The sequence below is a fragment of the Bos grunniens genome, chromosome 1 (assembly GCF_055505025.1).
Source record: "Bos grunniens cultivar Pamir isolate PY7600 chromosome 1, Bosgru_T2T1.0, whole genome shotgun sequence".
Lineage (NCBI taxonomy): Eukaryota > Metazoa > Chordata > Mammalia > Artiodactyla > Bovidae > Bos > Bos grunniens.
Genome location: NC_141165.1, coordinates 69469327 through 69495091, shown reverse-complemented (window position 1 = coordinate 69495091; position 25765 = coordinate 69469327). Strand labels below are relative to the sequence as shown.

The window sequence follows — 25765 nt, the reverse complement described above, 5'->3', positions numbered from 1 at the left end:
TGATGCCATCCAACAGTCTCATCCTCTTTCATCCCCTTCTCCTCCCACCTTCTATCTTTTCCAGCACCAGGGTCTTTTCCAGTGAGTCAGTTCTTTGCATCAGGTGGCCAAAGTATTGGAGTTTCAGCTTCAGCATCAGTCTTTCCAATGAATATTCAGGACTGATTTCCTTTAGGATGGACTGGTTGGATCTCCTTGCAGTCCAGGGACTCTCAAGAGTCTTCTCCAACACCACAGTTCAAAAGCATCAATTCTTTGGTGCTTAGCTTTCTTTATAGACCAACTCTCACATCCATACATGACTACTGGAAAAACCAGAGCTTTGACTAGATGGACCTTTGCTGGCAAAGTAATGTCTCTGCTTTTTAATAAGCTGTCCAGGTTGGTCATAATTTTTCTTCCAAGGAGCAAGCATCTTTTAATTTCATGGCGCAGTCACCATCTGCAGTGATTTTGGAGCCCCCCAAAATAAAGTCTGTCATTGTTTCCATTGTTTCCCCATCTATTTGGGATACATGAATCCTAGGGACTCAGGAAGGATCTCAGAGACCAAGGGTGGGGACCAGGGACTCAGGGAGGGTCTCAGGGACCAGGAGTGGAGACTAGAGATTCTGTGTCCAGTGAGGGTCCATGCACCTGGCCTCTCTCACCACTGCACTTCTTGTGGCTTAGCTTGTGTGTTCCTGAATGGATGCATTGGGATGGCAAGTCATACCAACCACTGCAGGTTCTTCTTGGGTGGAGTGTGTTAACGGGCACTTGCTGTAAGGGTGGGAGGGTACTGGTGGACAGAGAGGCCAATTGTTTCCAAGTAAAGGGGCACCAGGAAGAAAATCAAAGGGTAACAGGTTAGGTTACTCCTTTCCACTTACCATCATGAAGAAGAAGTGAAGCCGCTCAGTCATATCTGACTCTTTGCGACCCCATGGACTGTAGCCTATCAGGCTGCTCTGTCCATGGGATTCTCCAGGCAAGAATACTGGAGTGGGTTGCCATTTCCTTCTCCAGGGGAACTTCCCAACCCAGGGATTGAACCCGGGTCTCCCACATTGCAGGCAAATGCTTTACCCTCTGAGCCACCAGAGAAGCCACTTACCATCATGACCCTATGTAAAAAGGAAGAAAAAAACTGAGCACAGGCTAGGTCTGAGGTCAGTCTCAGATGGCCAGTTGTGCCAGCTATTTCTAAGACATACCAGGCCCAGACTTGTCCAGGACCCAAAATAAATCTGCCTGGATCTATCAGAACTTTTGAATTGGAACTGAAAGTAATTTAAATTAACTCACTTTCTTTGTTCACACCCTCTTAAGATGATTTTATTAAAAGATTCTACATGAGTATTTTCACTTGGGTGGAACTAGAATCATAAAATGGGAAGCCCCAGGCAGGTGCAAATTCAAATAGGAGGTCTCAAAGGCTCAAAAACTACCATATTTCTGAAGTTGATCCAAATGCATAAAAATAGCAGTAAATCACTCACTTCTTTTTTTTTTTTTCACTCACTTCTTCAAAGAGAGTTACATACTAAATTGCAGGGAAATTTATTAGCACATCTAATCTGAAAAAGAAAGTTCTTGTATATTTATAAGGCTGTGACAAGCAGGAGGTAGACGGGGAAAAAAATCTAGTTGCTACCAGTTTTTATTCCAAATTGTATCAGTTTATTAAAAACAAATAATTTACAAAGGAAGTAGTCCATAACTCTAGTAGAAAATTAATACAAATCAGAAGTATATATATTTTACATTAAGTGGTATTAATACAGTTGCAGGTAGTAGTTAATATGGCTATATATACATGATGTTTATAGATGAGATTATGCTTACCTTCTTGCCAACACCAACGTTTTGGAAAATGTTAATATAATATTGGTGGTGGTTTAGTTGCTTAGTCATGTCCGACTCTTGCAACCCCATGGACTGTGGCCTACCAGGCTCCTCTGTCCATGGAATTCTCCAGGCAAGAATACTGGAGTGGGTTGCCATTTCCTTCTCTAGGAGATCTTCCTGACCCAGGAATCGAACCCAGGTCTCCTGCATTGCAGGCAGATTCTTTACCAACTGAGCTACAAGGAAAGCCTCAAGATAATATTACCTTTACTTAAAAAAATTCAGCAAAAGTAGTCTACTTGGCATTCTGTCATCATCATTTTGGTGAGCTGCAATGTAATAGTAATTTATGTTCATGATTTGGTGGTATTGAAAGATCCCCCACATGTCTTTTAGTTATCAAACAAAGATAGAATATACAGTGGGTTTTTTTTCCAACTTGAAAGCAGTCAATGTTTATTAGGGGCTTCCCTGGTGGCTCAGCAGTAAAGAATCTGCCTACAAAGCAGGAAATCTGGAAGATGTGGGTTCAATACCTGGGTCAGGAAGATTCCCTGGAGGAGGAAATGGCAACCCACTCCAGTATTCTTTCCTGGAAAATCCCATGGACAGAGGAGCCTGGTGGCCTATAGTCCATGGGGTTGCAGAGAGGCAGAGGACACAACCGAGTGACTGAGCACAGTGTTTATTAACTGAGCAAATTACAAAAATAATCACGGTAGATACCTTAGTTCATCCTTGTAATAAGCCTGTTGATCTGGTCTTCCCTGTTGTCAGCATTTCCGCTTTCTACAAAATGGGTGGTCTTTTTCTTCATTCCACCTTGTGGAGAAGACAGTTTGAAGGGCCACAGGAAGTTGTTTCCTTCTTTGAAACAGTTTCCAACAGTACAGATCTCATGAATCAGATCCTCCATGCAGAAGATGCCATATTTACCAAGAGATCGAGCAATCCACATGTTATCCATCAGGGCAATTCGCTTCTTGTTGATTTTGCCATAGCCACGCTTGCAGATCAGTTCATTTACGGACTTTAGATTTGGGTACCCCCAAACAGTGTATGGTTCCACAGTTTCCAGCATGTTAACTGAAGTCTTGGTGAGCTTCACAAAGGTGCCATTGAAGATCTGTGAGAGGTGAAGAAGCTGCAACACTTTTCAAACCTTTGTGCTCACACCACTGATACCTCTGATCCTGATGACAAATGCCAGTTTGGGTTCCACGGTACATAGATTGATGACTTTTTGTGCCACCATAGTCATTTGAATTTCCGTTCTGTACATCTGCCTGTATTCCTTGTGATATTGCTTGGCTTTTTCATAGATAAATTTCCTCCTTGCCTTTTGAAGCTTCTTTTGGGCAAGCTTCTTCCTCAGGCACCTGATCTTAAATTCTGCAAAATTCTTTCACTTTTTCTTAAGGGTTTTTGGCACAGCAAGAACCTTCTTTTTCTCCTCTTCTGGCACCCTTCATGGTTCCAGCTGGGAAAGAGGTTTGATACAGTTTTGCTTGTTTGTTTTGAACTTTGATGTAGTTTTAAGGGTGAGTTATTTTATGACCCTTGGAGTCTTAAAAATTTGTTAAATCACATATAGTCTAGAAATGAATTCTCTTAATCAGAAAATGCAGTTAACAAGAAAAATCCATCCTCTAAGCTTGCACTCTAACAGAAATTTTTAAAAATTTATTTTAATTTTGGAGGATAATTGCTTTACAATGTTGTATTGGTTTCTGCTGTACAGCAGCGTGGATCAGCCGTGAATATACACATGTCCTCTCCCTCTTGAACCTCCCTCCCACCACCCATCATCTTACCCCTCTAGGTTGTCACAGAACACTGGATTGAGCTCCCCTGTGTTATATAGCAATTTCCCATTAGCTATCTATTAATGTATATTCTACACACACACACACATACACAAGCTCAGACGGTAAAAGAATCTGCCTGCAACGCAGGAGACCCAGGTTTGATCCCTGGGTAGAGAAGATCCCCTGGAGAAGGAAATGGCAACCTGCTCCAGTATTCTTGCCTGAAGAATCCCATGGACAGTACAGTCGCAAAGAGTCTGACACGACTGAGCAACTAACACTTTCAATGTATATTCTAATGGAAAAACTTGAAAGGAAAAAAGGAAATGTGGACAGGGCAAAACATTTCCTCTTTTTATAAACCTTGAACTGATATGCCCTTCACCAATTACATAGGGTCCCTTGGGCCTCAGAACTTTCCACAAGCGTTTCGGTCTCTATGGCGATGCGTGACAGCTGAAGCCAAGCCCAGGTGTTAAGGCGGAGGCAGGCTCTGGGTGAGCTTGGGGAGAAAGTCTGGCCGCAGAAGCCATGGAGGGTCGATCCTGAGCCTTTTGGACGGACTGCTCTGCCTTGCCAGGAGTCTGCAGAGCCGCCTGGACATGCCTGTCCTAACCTCCCCACTCGCCAGGGGAGTGGGCGCGGCACACCCCCAGGTGGTAGCTCTGGAGGCGCAGATGCGCCTGAGGACCTCCCCTGGGACCCCACTTCCGCTGATGTTTAAACTTCACCCTTCTGGCGCCCTCAGAGGCTATGAGTCTGGTGAAAGGAGTCCATTTTGCCTAGGCCTCTGTGTCTCATGCAGCCGTTCAGCATCCCTGTTCAAATTACACTCCAGGGTGGCCAGAGACGCCAGGGGAGGTAAGTCACCCCCAGAATCTCTCAGCCTTTATGGGCATCTCACTGAACAACTGGTTAGAAGAAGAGCGGCCTCAAGGAGCTCCGGGGTTGAGTCTGGCCTTTATCCTCAGAGGGTGTCCACTTGTCATGCCTGCCGAGGGAGCCTGGAGGCCTCCCCAGCAGCGCTGCTATCACAGGGTGCATCCTTCCTCGGCTTCCTCCTCTAGACGGCAAGTTCTTGGAGGCTAGGACTCTAACCTCCCTGGCTCTGCAGCAGTAGAACTCTGCCCAGCACACAGTTGGTGCTCAACGAATGTCTGTCAGTTGAATGAAGTTACTATCAGCATTGGTTTCATTGGTGAAAACTGCTTGGATCTTGGCGTCACAGCCAGGGTTCAAATCCAGCTCGCTTAAATGACTGTCTGACTGTGGGCAAGTTACTTCACCTCTCTCTGCCCCATCCCCTTGTCTGCTGATGGAGGTAGTGATGGTCTCTGCATGCCTTAGTATAAAAGCCAGTGCTACTTTCTGTACTGTACCATTTTACATTTCAGCTGCTGTTATTAACCACCCGCCTCTACTATCTAAGGGGGAAGTGAGACCAGTTATCTTGAGGACCTCTTTCCTCCCCACGGGAATGCAAAGCAGAGGTGCTGTACATCTGCCTGCCCCCAGTGGAGCAGTAGGGCACTGAGAAGTGGGCACCCACCTGGAGAGAGGAGCAATGCCTGAGGGTGTTGAGGACTGAGATATTAAGGCTTGCCAGCTTACTCCTGGGAGGGTACATTTCATAGCTATGTTTGCTCACTGTATCTGGAAACCTGGGTGGTTTGTTAGCAGCTTGAGTGGAGCTGGGAGCTGAGAAAGTGGAAACAGTATAAAGATCATAATGGTCATCACATCGCTCACTCCCGTCTTCTGTAACTACGTTCATGCACCTTTGAGAGAGAGAATGCAGGAAAGTGAGAGAGGGGTTTGGATGGAGGTCAGGGCTGGAGGAGGAAGGAACAAACAGAAGAAAGAGACCGAGGCAAAAACACTTCTCCCTTACAAATGAACTAATGCTTTTGAGAGAAGACAATTAAAGTGAATCATTGTAAGGCAGAAGATCAAATGACTAACATGCAAGGGAACAAGTTCTAATGCCCCATTCATAACACAGTCAACTAGCAGTAAGAGCAGTTGTGTTCTCCCCAAGGCAATACAGTGTCCCATTTCCACTTCTGATATGCACAATTGGATCACCCATCTTGCCTCATGGTGAACTTCACAGACCATATTGACTTTCCTCAACCTCCTTTGCTGTTTCAAAAGAAGTTGTTATATAGATTTGTAATTAAAAAAAAAATAGAAGTATAAAAATAATCACCCACATCTCTGCAACACAAATTATAAGGAAATGTTAATTTAACATACCCAGTGCTTAAAATTACATACACATGTGAGATGAGTGTCAGCAGAACTATCAAGCCTTGATGAACCTCGGCATCCTTCTAAGGAAAAGTCTACCCAAGTAACAGTGTTGGAGGGAGAGGCTGCTGGCTTCCTCAGGGATCACAACCAGATGAACATGCCCAAGCTCTTTGAATTTGCCTCAGGCTAAGCCAGAAAACACCCATAGCAAATGTGGTAGTTTAGGAAGGTGGGAAAGTCAGTTCTGAAAGCAGAGGAGCAACAGGAAGGGGTGGGTACTGCCATGACTGTGAATAAATCCCTCCAGGTACACACCTTGGTTAGAAGTGAAGATTATTGCTGGCAAAAAGGAATGAAAATGCTATTCACTCATCTTATTGGCTGGAGAGCAAAATTAAATCACTCTTAAGCACTTTGAGGTCCTTGGATGAAAGGTACTTGTAAATACCACAAATTTAATTACATATTTAAACCACAAATTTAAATACCATAAATTTAATTTATGGCCTGGGGAAACTGGAAACAGTTTAATATCCAACAATAGGGGAATGGTTAAGGAAATTATGGTGTATCCAACTGATGAAATATTATGTACCCAGCAGAAGGGTTACAAAGAATTGCTGCCAACATGGGAAAGTGGTTATTATGTTAAGTGAAAAAGACAAGCTTAAAAAAGAACCCATTATATCCAGTATGATCTCATTCTATTTATTTTTTAAATTAATTAATTTGTTGGCTTTGCCATGCTTCCTGAAGGATCCTAGTTCCCCAGTGAGAGATCCAACCTGTACCCCCTACACTGGGAGTGCAGTCTTAAGCACAGGACCACCAGGAAGTTGCTGCTCTCCTTCTATTTAAACAATATAGACAAAGGGAATAACCCAGTAAGTGAAGAGTCATTGTCATCACCTTTATCATTATTTTAATTAAAAATTTTAAATATGGAAATTTTATTGTTATTATTTTGTGAGGTTAGTATCTTTACTTACCTGTTTACCCTGTAATTGCTCTTCATTTTTGACTAACTCTCGGCTCTTAGATTGGATTGTTTTCTCTCTGCCTGAAGTAACTGCTTCACCTTTTTCTTTAGTGGGGGTCTGTTGATGGCAAACTCAGCTTTGTGTATGTCTGAAATGCCTTTATTTCTTACTTAACTCTTGTGAGCTATTTGCTGGGTATAGAGTTCTATTTTTTATCAGCATAAAGGCAATATTCCTGGCTTCTGTTCTTATAGAGAAGTAAGCGCTCAGCTTGATTGTCATTCCTTTGAAGTTAATCTTTTTCTCTGGCTGCTTTTAAGAATTTCTCTTGTCTCTGTGCAAAATCTCTGTGATGTATGTAGGTGTGGGTTTCATTTTATTTTATCCCACTTGGCTTCTGGAATCTGTGGACTGGACCTTCATAATTTCTTTAATATTATTGTCTTTTTAAAATATTACTTGCTTACTTCACTCTGTATAATAGTCTCCAGTTTCATCCACCTCATTAGAACTGATTCAAATGTATTCTTTTTAATGGCTGAGTAATACTCCATTGTGTATATGTACCACAGCTTTCTTATCCATTCATCTGCTGATGGACATCTAGGTTGCTTCCATGTCCTGGCTATTATAAACAGTGCTGCGATGAACATTGGGGTACACGTGTCAGAAGGAAAAACATAAATACAGTATACTAACGCATGTATATGGAATTTAGAAAGATGGTAACGATAACCCTGTGTACGAGACAGCAAAAGAGACACTGATGTATAGAACAGTCTTATGGACTCTGTGGGAGAGGGTGGGAAGATTTGGGAGAATGTCATTGAAACATGTGAAATGTCATGTATGAAACGAGATGCCAGTCTAGGTTCAGTGCACGATGCTGGATGCTTGGGGCTGGTGCGCTGGGAAGGCCCAGGGGGATGGTATGGGGAGGTTGGGAGGGAGGAGGGTTCAGGATGGGGAGCATGTGATTTTTAAAAAAAATAAAAATAAAAAAAAAAAAGAAAATAAAATATTACTTGGCCTTTTTTCTCTTTTTTTTTTCTGGAATTCTGACTAGACTTTATGCTAGACCCTTTCTGTCTGTCTTCCATGCTTCTTAACCTTTCTTCAGCATTTTCCAGTAAAGAAATCTCTGTATTATATACTTTAGCTATTTTGCAGATCAAACTGTTTACTAATTATCTTTTCAGATGCATCTAAATCACTGTTAAATGTATCCACTAATTTTTTTTATTGAAGTATAATTGATTTACAGTGTTTCAGGTATATAGCAAAGTGATTCAGTTATATATATACACACATACACCCATATGGGCTTCCTAGGTGGCAGAGTGGTAAAGAATATGCCTGCCTTTACAGGAGACAGTAAAATATAGCTGTGTATTCATTTTTAGCAATTATTGTTTATTATCTTTCCCTCCATATATGAAATAATTTCTTCACAAGGTGTCTTTGAGGTTTTCAGCTTTTCATAAAACCTTTAAACAAAGTGGACAGAAATATTAGCAAGAATAGTCTATTATACTACTAGGTCTTATTCCCAGGTTATGCCAGTTTTGTACATCACAGGTATAATTGGCTATGTTAAATCAATAGGTCAGAAATGGCCAGAGAGGCTTCATAATAAGCCTCTTCATGCCTGGATTCCACAGATATCTGACAATAAGCCTCTGGAAATTTTACAATATAGAGCAACTAAAGCCCAGTTTCAGAACACGAGGGAAATGCTGGGTGTTGGGTATTGGTAACCTGGTGGTTTAATCACTAAGTTGTATCTGACCCTTTGTGACCCCATGGACTGTGGCCTGCCAGGCCCCTCTGTCCCTGGAATTCTCCAGGCAAGAATACTGGAGTGGGTTGCCATTTTCTTCTCCAGAGGATCTTCCCAACCCAGGGATTCCAACCGTTGTCTCTGTGTCTCCTGCAGTGGCAGGCGGGTTCTTTACTAATGGGAACCTGGAAAAGAGCCAAACCTTCCTTTAGGGCTAAAACTCTTAATCAAACTATCATATTTGTTGAGAAACTATAAAATATGCTGGCTCAGATGTCATTAAATTTTCCTCCACTGCCCATTCTCTGAAGGTGGGATGATAGATAGAGGGTGAGTAAAATATCAAAGGAGACTAAAAATCCCAAACCAGGACTCTGATTCCCAAAGCAGTGTAACGACAGAGTTGTCATCATCTCCTGAGGGTAGTGCCTCCCAGAGCAGTCCCCCAGAACAAACTGGATTGCCCCACATCCCTCTCACTCACACTCTCTTTCTTCGGCTGAGCCATGAGGCTTACAGGAACGCAGTCCCCCAACCACGGATTGAACCTGCTCCCTTGGCAGTGAAAGCACACGGTCCTAACAACTGGACCACCAGGGAATCCCCCCCAATCTCACTCTCTTGTCTGAAGATATTGCCAGGAGAAAGGGAATTAGGGAGAGAAAGGAGGAAGGGTGGAAGATAAGGTATAAAACATGCTTTCAGAAGACAACAACTAGCAATTCCCTCTACAGGGTTTTTGCTTCACTTCAAAATTTTAGTAAGCTTTTTACACAGCTTGATGGAGCCTGCGTTTTTACCATTATGGCTGCATTTGTTTGGCTTAAGTTTTCTTTAAGCTTCTTAAAATGGAAATACCTCTGGGACAGAAATGCCTGCTGAGCAGGGAACAGTGACAGTGACCATAGGCAGTGGTGGGACTGGCGGATTGGAGAAGACACCCCTGTCCCCAGGGGCAGTCTTTGCTCAACTCAGCCAGCTGTTCATAGGCCGTGATGTGGCCTTTGTGATTTTTTCCAAAAGTAGAAATCTGCATTTGTGTGAGAAATTTCATGATTTTTAAAGTGTTAGCAGCTAATCCCACAATTAAAAAAACACACAGGAAAAGCCAAACAAAACACATCTGTGGGCTGGATGCTGTCCATGGGCCACCAGTTGGTGACCTTTGTGTTGGGCTTGGTTCACTGGACAGCCCCCTTGTGAAAGAATTTATCACCTCCTTTGCTAGTACAGAGCAGAGAAAGGGAAGAGATGGAGGGCCTTGTTTGTGGAGCTGTGTGAAGACAGAGAAGAGGTGGGCGAGGGGAGAAGCCACAGCGAGACCCTCGCTGTTCTGAGCAGACTGGGCCCCTGGCCAGAAAGCCCTGGATGTGCTGTCTTCCCGGCAGCTGGACATGAAAGAGCAAGTCAGATCCTCCTTCAGGATGCTGTTAATTCCAAATGGGAGCCTGCGGAGTCATTCTTCCCATATGGAATTCATAAAGGAATGTAAAAAATATTTTCTGGGGGAGTATACAATATCCCTGAGAGATAAGTAAGTTTACATGAAAGCTACTTACAGGTGATTCTTTCCTAGTCATTGATTAAACAGATCTCTAAAGACTTTACCCAGGCAACATTCCTTAGTTTTATTTGTTACATTAAAAAAAAAAAATTATAACGTGTCATTTTAGCTTATTTAGATGGACTGAGCTCTGAATGTAAGATCTCACTGTGTTGCATCAAGTCTGCCCACACCCCTCAGGTGAACGGCAGAGGGGATCATCCCTTCACCATGGGTTGGTAAGTGTCCCACTTTTTTTCTTCCAACATTTGTCAAGAAAAAAGAAAAAAGCTTTATGTTTGAAATATGATGAATGGCACATATTTAAAGTATACCACTTGGTGAGTTTTGACATATATGTGTAGCCATCACCCAGTCAAGATGAGAAACATACCCGTCACCTACAACCATGAAAGTTTCCTTGTGCCCCTTAGCGTGTCCCCTATGCTGCTTGCACGCTAAGTCGTTTCAGTTGTGTCTGACTCTTTGGGACGTATGGACTGTAGCCCACCAGGCTCCTCTGTCCATGCGATTCTCCAGGCAAGAATACTGGAGTGGGTTGCCATTTCCTCCTCCAGGGCATCTTCCCAACCCAGGGATCGAACCCGCGTCTCCTGTGGCTCCTGCATTGTAGGCGGATTCTTTACCACTGAGCCACGGGGGAAGCCCATAGCATCCTCCACCCCCCAGGTAACTGCTTAATCTACTTTCTGTCACTAAAGGTAAGTTTGCATCTTCTAGAATTTTGTTGGAATGGAATTATACACTGTGGCCTCTTTCATTTGTTCAGCATTTTTCACTCAGCGTAATTATTTTGAGGTCCATTATGATTACTGTGGGGAGAAGGCAATGGCACCCCACTCCACTACTCTTGCCTGGAAAATCCCATGGACGGAGGAGCCTGGTAGGCTGCAGTCCATGGGGTCGCTAAGAGTCGGACACGACTGAGCGACTTCACTTTCACTTTTCACTTTCATGCATTGGAGGAAGAAATGGCAACCCACTCCAGTGTTCTTGCCTGGAGAATCCCAGGGACGGTGGGGCCTGGTGGGCTGCCGTCTATGGGGTCACACAGAGTCGGACACACTGAAGTGACTTAGCAGCAGCAGCAGCATGAGTACTGTGATTCATGGGGTCGCAAAGAGTCGGACACGACTGAGCGACTGATCTGATCTGATCTGATCTGATGAGTACTGTTTATCGATTCTGTTGTTGCATAGTATTCCTTTATACAAATGTAAGAATTTATACTTATTGATAAAAGTATATCATATATTTGGGTTGTTTTCAGTTTTGGGATCCTTACAGTTGGGGTGCCAAGAACATCTGTGTACATGTCTTTGTATGATCGTGTGCTTACATTCTGCTTGGTAAATACATACCTAGAAATGGAACACCTAGGTCATATGGTCCCCTATATATTTAACTTTTTTAGGACATACCAGCTGTTTTCCAAAGTGCTTATACCGTTTTATATTCCCATCAGCAGTGCAGGAGAGTTCTAGTTCCTTATATCATCTCCAATACTTGATACAGTCTGTTGATTTGGTTTAACCCATTCTAGTGGGGATGATGTGGTATGTTGGTGTAGTTTTAATGTACAAGTTTCTAATGAGATCTTATGTGCTTATTTGCTATGTATATATCTTCTCTGAAGTGGCTGTTGAAACTGTTAATCGTGTTGTGTGGCATTATTGAATTTGAGAGTTCTTTAATGTGTTCTGGATTCAAGACCTTTATCAGATAAATGATTTGCCAATATTTTCTTCCAGTCTGGTCTTGTTTTTCATTCTTTAAAGTGTTTTTTTGAGGAGCAGAAATTTTCATGAAGTCCGGTTTACTAATTGGCTCTCTTTGTGCCTGTGTGTCAGATTGTGCTTGTGTGTTGTATCTAAGAAATATTTGCCTACACCAAGGTCATAAAGGATTTCTATTATGCTGTCTTCCGGAAGTGTTAGAATTTAAACTCAGGCTTTTAAAAACAAATACTGTTTATTTAATTTTAAAAACTGAAGTATAATTGGCCTACAACACTATACTAGTTCCAGGTGTGCAATGCAGTGATTCAACATTTCTCTATCATGCAAAATAATCACTACTGTTCCCAATTGTTTATGAGAACTGGGGTCCCAATTTATTGAAATATCTCCTCCCCTGTTCCCATGAAGGCCAGCCTTTTCTACCTCAGGGACGAGGAGAAACACAGACCACAATGATGGAGACCCACCAGACGTGCACAGGAAGCTACCATCCAGTGCTGGAGAGGACCGGGCCATGCTGCTAGGGTTTGCAATGATGGGTTTCTCGGTCCTAATGTTCTTCGTGCTTGGAATAACCATCCTGAAGCCCTTCTTGCTCAGGTGAGAAGAGAGAGAGGAGACAGAACATTTATCCTAGGTATAGGCACAGTGATAGAGGAGAGGGGAGACTGGCTTTGCTTTCTCCAGAATCCCTGTTCTTCTCTTAGTGCTGGGAGGCAGCTGGGTGTGGAGGAAGGGGTGGTGAGAAAGTGAAAGATATTCCTTTGCTGCTCCTCCAGTCTCCAAAGTCTTTCAGTAGGGGGTCCACATATTCGATATCCCTGCAGGTAATACATTCTTTAATACACTAACATCCTAAGGAAGGAGATGAGCATGAGTTTCTGCATGAACATAACAAAAATTTTTTGAGTCTGAGTTTTTGAGTTTGGTAATATCTACCTGGCATATTGTAGTTGCTCAATAAATATTAGTTTTCTTTTAAGTAGTTTCCTTATTAAACACATGTAATAAGTTACCATTAAATATATACTATATATCAAACATATATTTTATCCCTATATAAACTTACAGCAAGTCCATGAAGGAAGCATTATTACTTTGATTTTCACTTTATGAATGAGAAATCTCAGGCTCAGAAGAGCCAGGGAAAATACCCAAGGTTAATACCACCACAGTCTTCAGGGGCAGGACATTTGTCTACCCCTTCTCACTCTATCTATGACATTCTATGTGTGTGGTGTGTGTGTAAATCCTCAAGGAATGTTTTCCAAGTAATATTTTTAAAAATAATTGTTATTTATTTGGGGCTATGCTGGGTCTTTGTTGCTGTGTGGACTTTTCTTTAGTTGCAGCAAGTGGGGTTACTCTTTAGCTGTGGTGTGTGGGTTTTTCATTGCTGTGACTTCTCTTGTGGGGCACCGGCTCTGGGGCACCCAGGCTTCAGTAATTGTGGCACATGGGCTCAGTATTTGCGGCTCCTGGGCTCTAGAGCACAAGCTCAGTAGTTCTGGTGCAGGGGCTTAGTTGCTCCGAGGCATGTGTAATCTTCCTGGATCAGGGATAGAACCTGTGTTTCCTGCATTGGAAGGCAGATTCTTTACCACTGAGCCACCAGGGAAGCCAAGTAAAATTTAGTTCAGTACAACACTTATTGAGCCTCTACTATGTGAGAGGCATTGTGCTTTCTGCTTTGAGGAACATAAAGATGCAGAGGATATAGTTCTTGACCTTAAGGAATTTACTAACATTAAAATAAGGCAAGTTTTCTAATGGGATTCCTCATAGGATTTGCACTTGCCTCTTAGAGTAAATGGAATGGCCAAGTTGCCTAAGAGCCCTGTGGCTTGACTCCTTCCAAAGGCACATTTTCACCAGGACAAGCCAGTGGGCAGATCTTGAGTTGATGAGGCAGGAAGAGATGGTAAGATTTCTGAGTGTGAATTTTTGTGGTTATAGTATTTAGGCTAATATTGCTAAAAAGTATGTTTCCCCAAACACCTTAAATACTGTTAAATTCACAAATTTCTGGGCCTCAACTCAGACCAACTGAATCCAAATCCCTGGAAGTCATAGAACCCATGTTTTAACAAATTCCTCATTTTAACAAACCCATTCAGGTGATTCTGAAATTCGAAAATCATTGATCTATAGTGAGAACTATGCCAGAAGGGTCATAACTGAGATGGAACTTGGTACCTTGCTGCCGTTTATCCCATTGCAAAGTTCTCTGTGCTCCTGAATCGCTAAATGCCTTCTGTGATGGGTCCTACGTTGCTTTGAAATACATTAGAAATACAGGACTAAATTTTCTAGGGATGAAAACCATTTATTTACTTTTCCAAATGGAAGCAGAGAGAAGAATCGAACTGCACTATCATTCATGTGCACACCATGGATGACTGGACGGACTGTGCATTTACCTGTGGGATGGACTGCCGAGGTCAGGGCAAGTACCTGTGTCTCCAGCTATTTGTGAAGCTCACCCATTCAGGTCAGAAAGTGCTCCTACATTATAATGAAGAGGCTGTCCAGATAAATTCCAAGGTAGTGTAAACTTCATGTGTGAAAGTGTTCTAATTATAGCAACCTTTCCATGGCAGACTGTCCCTAGCAAGGGGCCATCTCTAGATAAAGCTGTTTTCTTCCACTGAACGTATCAATAGTGACCCAATCAGGATAAATGAAGCTAAAAGCATTCTTGGAGGAAAAATGGGGTATATAGAAAAGAGAGTTCATGTTGGTGTCTGGAATTTAAAGACTTGAGACAGTGAACAAAATTATTTGTAAGTAGTCTTAACTTCTTGTTGGGAGATCCCATTCCTCATCGTATCGAAAATGTTAAAATGAACTTACAGCCCACCTTAAATCAAACAATCATTCTTATCAAAGAAATTTAAAGATTATCCTTTAAAGGATACTCAACAGGTTCATGGGAGAAGGCAATGGCACCCCACTCCAGTACTCTTGCCTGGAAAATCCCATGGATGGCGGAGCCTGGTAGGCCGCAGTCCATGGGGTCGCACAGAGTCGGACACGACTGAAGCGACTTAGCAGCAGCAGCAGCAGCAGCAACAGGTTCATATGATTTAAAAAGTACATTTTCACCTACCTATAAAAAGTTGACTTAAATTAGTTGACATTTTGCACTTCTTTGTGTTTACTTAAGCACTGGTTTCAATCTGGTGATTTGTTTTGGATGCCATAACCTTTAAGGTCTCGAATGTTTTTGCAGGCCGACGGCAGAGTGTCTTGAGTGCTTAGTGGATATGGTAATACACCTCAGTATCTTTATTCCCACATCTTTGTTTAGTGCTCAGAAATGGCCAGTTCACTATTTGCCCTCCTGGCACCCCTTCCCCATGAGCTATGTAATAGGTCTTATCACCTTCAGAGATTAAAACTCTTAATAGCTTCAGCTGTGAAGTGATTTCAGAATTAAAACTTTAAAGCGTTTGATTTCAGAGCCAGCGCCCTCATTTTTCTTCCTCTTCCGTATTCCTAGTGCTTCTACACACCTAAGTGCCACCAGCATAGAAATGATTTGCTCAGTGGTGCTCTGGACATAAAGGAGTTCTTCGATCACAAAAATGGGACCCCGTTTTCATGCTTCTACAGTCCAGACAGCCCATCCGAAGATGTCATTCTCATAAAAAGTACGACCAGACGGTGATCTTCCACTGTTGATTCCGGCCTTCGCTGACCCTGCTGGGCGGCGTCCTGATAGGTGGCGTGGTGAGATTAACACAGTGCCTGTCCTTCTTGTGTGAAAAACACAGCACTGCATTCAGAGGTGAGGTAAGTGGCAAAGTGCTTCATATGGCACAGCATCAATTCAAACTGTGGCGTGTTGGGAGGAGCAAAGGAAGGAGCAGAGAAACCTTAAGATGGTGGCCAAATTAGTCCTGGCCTTCAGATACCTGCAGGGTCTACACTTGAGGGCCTGATTATGCCTACTCGCAAACTAACTGTGTACAAACAAAGCATGGTTAATTCATGTGGGAAAGAAAAATGTTAAAAAGTCTCATTGTATATTCTATTCTATAAATAAATATAAATTCACCATCTTTTTTATTCCAAATCTCTCCACATGAGCCAGGGAAGCACCTTTTGTTTCCACAGGGTAAAAGGAGCTCACGGTCATTGTGCTTCGTCTAGTATCAGCCCCTGCTAGAACCTGTCACTGTCAAAATAAGTGATGCAAGTTTCTAACCTGCTGAGCACTGAACAGGCAGTCTAGTTCCATGCAATGCAGTGAACATTAAAACACTTGTCAAAAAAGTCTTAGTGAAGAGCAGTTCATACACTACACGAAGATAATAATCTGGTAATTTCAGAAAACATGGACCTACCATTTTACCTCATCGTCCATGAAAAAAGAGGAAAGCTGCTGCCTGGGAAATTCACTAAGCTTAGTGTTATCTATACTTAACCTTGCTATGTAGCATGTGATTTTTCTTTTAGAAACATTTCTTTCTAGTTAATTATGCTTCCCATAAGTTCATTTTGCTCTTTGTGTACACTCTGGAGGGAGTGGGAGAGGTGGCTAGAAATGTTATCAAGTTAGGGAGAAGCTGTACCGGATAGAATTTAACATTCATCCCAGATAATCCGCATCATAGAAAAGTCCCACATGGATAGTCAACAATTGTCTGTACTTTAATTAATGAATCAACCATGGTTATGAAATAGTATCACAAGACTCTCCCAACAAGTGCTTTTCAGATTAAGCTGAATATGAGTTGAAAACAGACTTCATTTTGAAAACCAAAGTTCCTCAAAGTATCATTACAATTTTACTAAAAAACTTACATCATGGACAATAAAAAGGATGACTTTTGAAGCAACTCTGATACGTAGATGTAATCAAAACAAACTCTGATTCTAAGCCAGTTTAATGCCTTTTAGCAATAATTGCAAGTCACACATTATTAAACAAACTGAATAATAGAGCAATATTGACTTGACCAGCAGTGAACAATTTGGGTATTTTCTCCTCCTCCTAGTGTGGAATAGTGGAGAGAACATGTGTCTCAGAGTACGATTTTTTAAAATTTGTAGGCCATAATTACAGCTTTTCAGATACGTGTCCTTGGGCAAGTCAGTTGAACTGAGCCACTCTTCTTGTCCGTAAGATGGGGATGGGTCTTTTCTTTCATGACGTTATTTTTAGGGAAGAAAAAAGGCAAAGTATGCAAAACACCTAGGTTGGTTTCTGGTACCTCGTAGATAGATAACAAAACTTTTGCTAAGTTTGAATTTTTAGTTAGCCTTACTCCTCTTCTGGGTATATACCCAAAGGAAATGAAATCAGTACCTTCAAGAAATATCTGTACTCTCATGTTCACTGCAGCACTGTGCACAACAGCCAAGATATGGAACAACCTAAGTGTCCATCGACGGATGAATAAATCGTGATATATATATGTGTGTGTGTGTGTGTAAACATACATACAACGGAATATTTTTCATCCTGAAAAAGAGATCCTGACATTTACAACAACATGGATGAACCTGGAGGGCATCGTGCTAAGAATAATCCAGACACAGAAAGGAAAAAACTTCATTTCACTTATATGTGGAATCTAAAAGAGTCAAATAAATAAAAAGCGGAGAGCAGAATGCTGGTTACCAGGGGCAGGGTGGGGGAAATAGGGGAGACACTGGTTAAAGTGTACAAACTTCATTATAAGATGAATAAATCTCATGATCTAATGTACAACATAATGACTATAGTTAATACTGCATTGAGTACCAGAAGTTTGCTAAGAGTCTAGGTGCTCTCATCACACACACACACACACACACACACACACACACAAAGGTAACTACATGAATGATACATTAGCTTGACTATAGTAATCATTTCATTATGTATATCAAATTACCATATTGTAAACCTTAAGTATGTACAGTTCTTATTAAAAATAAAATAATTCAACCAGTCTTGGTACCTTTTGTTGGACAGCTGGAACAGGGGCTGGGGTAAGGAGATGCAGGAGCCGATTCCTCCCCACTTTTTCTTGGCTAAGTATGATATGTATCTAGAGTTCGGAACATGCTCTTTAGAAGGCTGTAGTAGATTATTTTGTATGCCAAAGACTTCCATGTAATAAAATATATGTATGCATACACTTTTTAAGTCATTCCACAAATTGAGATTTTCTAGATTTCTTAAATTAAGGTCACATATCTATTCCATTTCTTAGTAAGTCTGACACCCACCTAACAATATGCAGCTCTTTGGATTTTTCTCCTAACATATTAAAAACAATCGGAAACGTAAAGCGTATGAAATTGTGAAACCTGAAGTGTTTCAAATACTATAGTTTTCCATTTATATAGTAGCTACTTGGCTCATCTAAGGAAATAGAGACATTATGCTTGAAGAACAAAGTCAACTTACAACGTTAACTCAAACCATTTGGCCTATGAAAATTTTAGCAGTTATTCGCTGTGAATTGCTTAGAAGCACTAAATATCAATGCCCATGTGCATTACTGGTCCAAGAAAAGCCCAGACTTACCTTTTGCAAGGTTTATGATAGCTGAGTGCAAAACCAGTTTGCTTCTAGACGAACTTCACTTTTAGGTTCTGGTCATCAACTGACTTGGGAAAAAATCTGTCCACACATACAGATACATTCATATGTGTATGTGTACACATGTAATATCTGCTTAAAATACAAGCATATAATTCTTCATGTTTAAAGGAAGTTAATATTTAAACTGATATTTCTCCAATATTCATCATGTTACTGCGACAGAAAAATTGGCTTTTAAGGCATAATAGTTTCAGGTTTTCAATCAACTAAACTTAGTCATTGTTGATAAGAAAAATTCAGCTAAATTTTGATTATTACCAACAGTGGTTTGCTGTTAAGTATTAAAAAGATGGTTTGCTATTAAGTATTAAATGGCAAGTGTAATTATCACAGTTTTTTTGTTCAACATATAGTACACTAAGGATTATTTGGACACAAGTTAAAGTAATTTTTTTTTTTAATAAACAGCATGATGTTACAGACTGCAAAGTTAAAGCAGACATTGACAGTTTCTGATGAGCACAAACAATAAGTGCAGTCACAGGCCAAACTTCTTGCCAGGAAGAGCATGACCGGGACAAGGTCTTAAATTTAGTGACACTGTTATTATTCTGTATTCTCAGTACAGTAACACATGCACTTGCTGTGTCAAATACTTTTTTGGGCCATCATTAAAAGAACATTTAAAACATTTTCCTCCTAACTAATGTGGTATACTACAGGACTCTAACTCAATGAAAGACAAATATAGAGAAATAGATTTGTGACAATAAATGGGGCCAAAGAGGGTGATGGGAGCTCCTTTTTGAAGCTTCCAAAGTCAACACTGGAGGTGTCAGTAGTCTATGGTAGTGTCACATTCCCAAGATGTTGAAGTGTAATGTTCTAAAAGGATACATTCTTTTAGATTTTATTCAACCGAAATAAAGTCTTAGGACTGAACCGCACTGAAAACATTAACTGCATTTGAAACTTTGGTTCCACAGCCAGAATCATTTCTAGAAATCATGAAGGCCAAGCTCTCCAATAGGAATATAAATCTGATGAGTTTTTTTTCTTATGAAATCAATGGCTAGTGACCACATTTGGAAATCTGCACTAGAATTAAAGAGGTTAGTCTTATTAAAGATATTCTGAGAAAATAATAGAACAGTGAAGGTTCTGCCTCTTTGCTATCCTAGAAGGATTAACAAAAGAATCACCAGAAATATACACGGCTCTTAGCATAACCACAGAATTATTATAGTGAGAGATTAAATAATATTCTAGATAGATTCATAAACTTAATGCTTACAAAATGCATTATCCTTCCCATTCTTACCAACAGGAGGATTGGAGTCAACTGTTGGTAGTAAAAATCAGCTACCCATCTATGCTAATATGTACAGTGGACTGATCTTTTTTCTTTGTTGCTAAAACTCTTAAGCGTAGTTGTGTAAAAGTTAAGTCATAAGATTTTCTTATGGCTCATAACTATCTCTTTATGCTAACTAGCATGGCTGAAGTATGAACATAACTAAAACCAAGCAAAAGGAATGGCGCTGCATTGACAAAAAGTGCAAACCCTTACTCAAGTGAAGCACTTGAATGAAATGAGCTTGGAAAAACTAACACCCCAACTTGGGAAACTCCTGATTGATTCTAAATTCTTCTGAATTTTAGAACCTTGATGTTTACACCTTTTATAAATGATGTCTCTTGACTAGGGTTAGCAAGTACTGTGTATACAAATATAAATGTCTGCAAATATACACATAGCAATTTCACTAACAATAAAAAAAAAAAAAAAAAAACTAATTTCAAATGCTAAATTCAGGAACCTAGTACCATGAACCTCCTAGCACTACTGCCTTTTCCAAATGGCTGGAGCAATGATTAAATTTTAACCCATTTTTTTCTAAATGTATCCAATGCCATTAAAAACAGGACATGCCAACTGTGACTTTATAAATCAACTCTGACTTTATAAATCTAAAATACAGTGCTCTCCAAATTTCTGTAATATCAGAGCCAAAAGTATTGAATTGTGACTCATGTACTTTTTTTTCCTTATTAACCTTCTGAGGTAGAGTTACCCATCCAATTTTATCAGGACCATAGTTATCTTGAGCTGAACCCTATATTCTTTTCAGAAAGTGAAAATAACTCTTAAGAGAAAAGAAAAAAGGCTTCCCAGGCCATGGTACATAAGATACATTTACAATTTTTAATGTGATAATTAAAAAATAAAAATGGTTTGTCTTTATATTTTAAAAAACAGCCCAGCTGTATTATTCTCTATCACCAAGAATTATTATCTGAAGATTTTGTCAGTGCTGATTTGTATAGTTCAGCCTTCACAATCCCATCCTTGATGAAGAATTAATTCCCTCATGGTGTGCACAATATACTCTCACAGCTTTCAGCCTTCTTAGTGCCCGATCCGAGCAGGACGGATATGAAGAATGTAACTCATTCAAGCAACTCCTCCCTGTTCTGCCCCCTCCCTTCACATTCCCCTCTTCTCAAAAATATCTGAAGTATGAAAGTTGTTTTTAAATAGTAGAAGCACCACAATCCATTAACACCACATATGGTCTTTAAACTGAAATATTTTAGTGATGCCTTGGACATCAAAATCAATTTTTAAGATGGATTCTGAATGTGTGGGTCCAGCCCAGGTCTGCAGTTTGTGCAGATAACAGAAACAAAAGGAATTTATAACATTGAGAAAAAGTTAACTTGCTATATTTAAAATAATGCTGGAAATTATATTTCTTCAAAATGTGGCAAACACGGACTACTGATCAGGGTATGAATTAAATGGATTTACAAATCACTAAGAAACGAATCCAAGTTTATGTACTGTGACATTTCCATGGTGCCTTTAAAATACATAGGCTGCTCATACATTTTTTTAAATAAATGCCAAATCACTAGATTTTTGATGGAAAAAGAATACAGATGGACTGTGTTTTACCTACGTGAAAATCACCAATCCATTTAAAATAAAATCCAAGAGGATATATACATTCTAATCAAGTAATTGATTATTTTCCTGATTAATAAGAACTACACTTTACACAAAATACTTTATCAGCAGCTGTTTTCTTCAAAAAACCAATAGTCATAGTTTCACAGTTGAAAAAGTTACACATTAAAATATTTTACAATTCATTATATATTCACCGGGTTCCCATTTCCTAAGGGCTTGTAATATAAAGCAGATTAGAAGGGAAAACCTCAAAAGTTGATTACTTCGACACTAAGTTTTACAGAGGACACTAAGAACCACAAAAAGCTTAGGTTCTATCATAAAATAGTGACCAAATTCCATTCTTTTTTAAAAAATCCAATTAGAAACATCTTTTTAAAAAAACCAAATTCTACAACATGATTAACAGATTTCAAATTAACAGCATTCTGAAAGTCTTCAAAATAAATGATTTTATATAGCTGAAAATATGATAAAAAGTTAAAGCATGATTTTCAAATAGTTGATTATTTCTTGCGAGAAATGTGTTTAAATTAAGTTTTATTTTCTTTAAACCTATTTTTCTTTTCTCCAAAATAGTCATTAAAGGAAATATTGCTCAATTGGCCAAATGAACCTGTCAAGTCAATAGTCAGTTATACCACATTCAATGACAAGGACGGTTGGTCATAGAAATTGGCCAATAGGAACTGATCTCTGATACTGAAGTACCTGGAAGTAGCTATATTATCACTGACTTGAAACATATCCTAGTCATCCCATGTAATAATTTAATTCAATTTTTGGTTCCTTGCCTTCTGAGTACTACCTGTCCCCTTTTTCCTTATTTTTAATGTTGTTTGCATAACCTCTGCTTGGATATGTTTGAAATATACTTTGTTTTTAGCTAGTTCACTTAATCTATAGTCTTTATAGAACCTGTCTACATTTCATCCAATGGAATTAACTTGGTTGTAATAACTCTTAAAATTTGGGATAAAATAAGCTATGTGGCTTGTCTTTTAGTGGCAGAGAGGTCCTAAGGGAAGGGACTATCTGGACTGATGTGAAAAATGCAAAAATTATATAAACTTTGTACAAGGAAGCTCAAAGCTTTTTTGGCACTCAGTAAAACACAGTTAGTTCTCTGTTAAAATCTCAGTTTCCACCATCAAAACTTCTTTCAGAATTGTATTATTTTACTGAGCGTTCCTGTAATTAATCCCTAATACAGAAAATACTGGGATGTTAGTATGTATTAACTGAATAAATCTAAAAGACAAAAAACATTAATCACAAAGTTTTAATAAGTTTGAAATTTCCGATATCTGCAAAAGAATCTATCTGGTCTCCTGCTTAAAACAGAGTTTAAACTCTCCTTAACTATTCCAAGACAGTTTAGAGAAGTTTCCCTAATTTTCAAATTAATCTTTCTTATTGGCAATATTATGTACACACTTTAGTGAGGTACCTAAGTCTCCAATAATTATGCCCTTTAAGGGTTCTAAAATAGCCAAATATTATGAGTATCTGTATTAGAGTCCCTGTTTACTATCCAAGACTTCTACTATAGGTCTGATTTCATAAGTGGATATTCTTAAGTGATGCTGTATACAATATGCACTCTTCATAATGTTGTACTCCAATAATAAGCCTAGTCTAGAAAACTGTCAGTAAATTATTGCACTTTTTCTGGTGTGGCACCTGGACATTTGCTAAAGCTATTTCCTAGGGCATTAATCATTCATTTCAAATACTCAGTAAATTATCAGATTGTAGAGTGATGACTAGCCTGAGCCCCTACATTCTGGGTTAATGTTTTTCAAAATGTTTAAGAATGTATCTTGTGCTCAAATGCTATTTAATAAAGTTGGAAAGTGAGCCCTGATTAGAAATGGGACATGATCTTAAAATGGTTTAAGGTCCTAATTTTACTAGGGAGAGACTGAGTAAATAGCCTTAAAAGGTAAAAAGTTCATGATTTCTATTCCCCTTATGATAAAGTATTATTCATGAGCCTACTTGGGTAGAGGGGTGAAGCAATTAGGAAGATAGTCTAAATTGTGTTAATTTGGCAACTAATTTCATATGACTGAGGCATTCTCAACTATAAAAGAGGATGGAAGATGGGCGATTCAAGTGAAAACAGAAGACAATAAAAGGAAAGAGAACTTTTAAATCTGTTTTCCTTAAGTAGTTATATACTAGTCATTGGTATGAGATAGTGCCTGAACCTTACCCACAGATCAAGAAAAAAGCTGACCATGCTGCTACAAACAATAAAAATTTGGGGTGCAAAACAATGCATGACTATGGGACAGATCATGTAAATAAAGAATATATATTAATGATAGTTTCTATAATATAAATAGCCTTTAATAAAAAAAATAATCTTTTTAATAACATTAATACTCACTTCTATTTTCTGGAAAACATGCATGAAAAATGTATTCAATTCATTGCAAAAGGAGAAAAAAAAAGTCAATCTAAGGTGAATACTGTACAATTCTGGAGCAAAAATTATTCCTGCTCATTCTTTCTCTACGATGATTATTTTACTTTGAGGGAGCCCAGAATTTCCCTGGGACATAAGAATCAGATTCTTGTAAATACTGTCTAGGAAAAAAAAAAAAAAACTCAAAATACCACTTTGTAACAGGTCTCATTTGTGACTGCTTCCCAAACTTTGCAGATAAGACCCCAAATCATCAAAAGGTTTGATTTATTAAAAAAGAAAAGTCTCTGTTGAAATCTCAAGAGTCCCTTACACCCCAAGCATTTTTCTTCATCAAACAAGGAGTCAAAAACCCACTTCAAACTATAAATTGAACAGCAATGGAAAAATAAGAAATTTTCATTATTTTCCAATCTTAAAGTAATTTAACATCAAACTCCAGTTTACTTGGACCTAATGCAATAATAGATTTTGTTGTGTCCACATTTCGAAACAGAAAACATTTGCAAGACAAAAAGAGAACATCATCCTTTTTCCTTCTCCATCATTTCTATATATTTTGGGTTTTTTTGTTTTGTTTTGTTTTTTAAAAAAAGATACAAACAATCTTTAAAGTTTACCTTTTTGGACTTAAGGCATAACATGAAATTGCGCATTATTCTAAAGCTTAATTTTGAAATGAACTAGTTTAGTGCTATCAAACCCTGTTTGCGTTTACATTATTTAAATTATATAGTATTTTATTTCTGTTCTTGCTGTAAATTCTAATGCTGTTCATGGATTGTGCAATTCCTATGCAATCAGTCTTTGCCTGTTGACAGTTATTAACAGTGCAGTGTAGAATCCAGATACTGAGCTTTTAGTTTCTTAGTTATCATTTCAGTTCAAAGCATGCTGCTTAATTGTGTGGAAGATCCAATCCATTTTTGTTGTCCAGCCACCATGGTGTGCATCATTCATTTGTTTCATGAAATACTCCAAAGCCTCTTGCTCAGTTTTATCTAAAGCTAGGGTCTTTCGAATGTATGCAATATCATCAAAAGATTGCAGTTCTGGCATTCCAGAGCCAAGCATCATTGAGAAAAGATTTATGAAGAGATTGGCATGCTGCCGAATAGCTAGATAAGCCTTGTAACACATCTCCTGAAACCTACAAGTAATAAGAACAGTTTGGTCAGTATGGAGTAAATCCTGTTAATACCTTCAGGTCTCTGCTCAAGTGTCACATAGTTATCGAGGCCTTCTTAGACAAAACTGTAACATACAGCATTCTTCTCCCTATTCCTCTTACCAACACTTTCTACTCCCTGACCTGACACTAGAATGTGAACTCTATGAGTCCATAAGGAGTTTGTTTATTGCTGTCACCAACCCCCAAAATAATGCCTGGCACATTAGGAATAGAATAGGATTTATTAAATGCATGAACTGGTCTATACTAAAGCTTTTAGGGTTAGGTTAGGACCAGGACTGAGCTATACATAAAAGATAATTTTATAAAAGGTTTTTAAAAGTACATTAAGGTTTTCAGATAGACTAATGATACTCCACAAGGTGGTAAGAAAAATTATGAACAAACATGATATTCATGGCTGACTGAATTCCTCACACTGTATGACTAAAAAAGTATTGTATGTAGCACACTATACATGATTCGTTAATACAGAGAAGGTGGACTCCAATTTTTAAACAGCAGTAAAGAAAAACTTTTACTGTCCGAAGAAGTCTAAAGATCACTTTCTTTTTAGGCCTTAACTAATTCAATAAGTTAAACTGGTTTTTCTTTCCATTTCTTTCACAGCATTACACAATAAACACATGAAATATTCAGTTTATGCTACAATGTTAACATAACATATATT

The 25765-nt window shown here is 39.2% G+C and overlaps 2 protein-coding genes and 1 pseudogene across 5 annotated transcripts in view; 1 reads left to right on the top strand and 2 right to left on the bottom strand.

Moving 5' to 3' along the window:
- Positions 1–2437: 2437 nt before the first annotated feature.
- LOC147379580 (large ribosomal subunit protein uL30 pseudogene) lies at positions 2438–3317 on the bottom strand (annotated as a pseudogene).
- Positions 3318–4297: 980 nt separating this feature from the next.
- On the top strand, positions 4298–17892 carry KCNMB3 (potassium calcium-activated channel subfamily M regulatory beta subunit 3). The gene is given in 6 exon segments (XM_086415361.1): positions 4298–4499; positions 12363–12554; positions 14285–14498; positions 15457–15598; positions 15601–15749; positions 17305–17892. Coding segments are annotated over 6 exon segments (795 nt in total). The 5' UTR covers positions 4298–4437; the 3' UTR covers positions 17341–17892.
- PIK3CA (phosphatidylinositol-4,5-bisphosphate 3-kinase catalytic subunit alpha) overlaps positions 16590–25765 on the bottom strand; it is a 92836-nt gene continuing 83660 nt past the window's right edge. For all 4 annotated transcript variants that reach the window (XM_086395087.1, XM_086395102.1, XM_086395113.1 and 1 more), the window contains one exon: positions 16590–25053. In XM_086395087.1, coding sequence (XP_086251213.1) covers positions 24783–25053 — 271 coding nt within the window. In that variant the 3' untranslated portion in view covers positions 16590–24782. The remainder of the gene's footprint in view (positions 25054–25765) is intronic.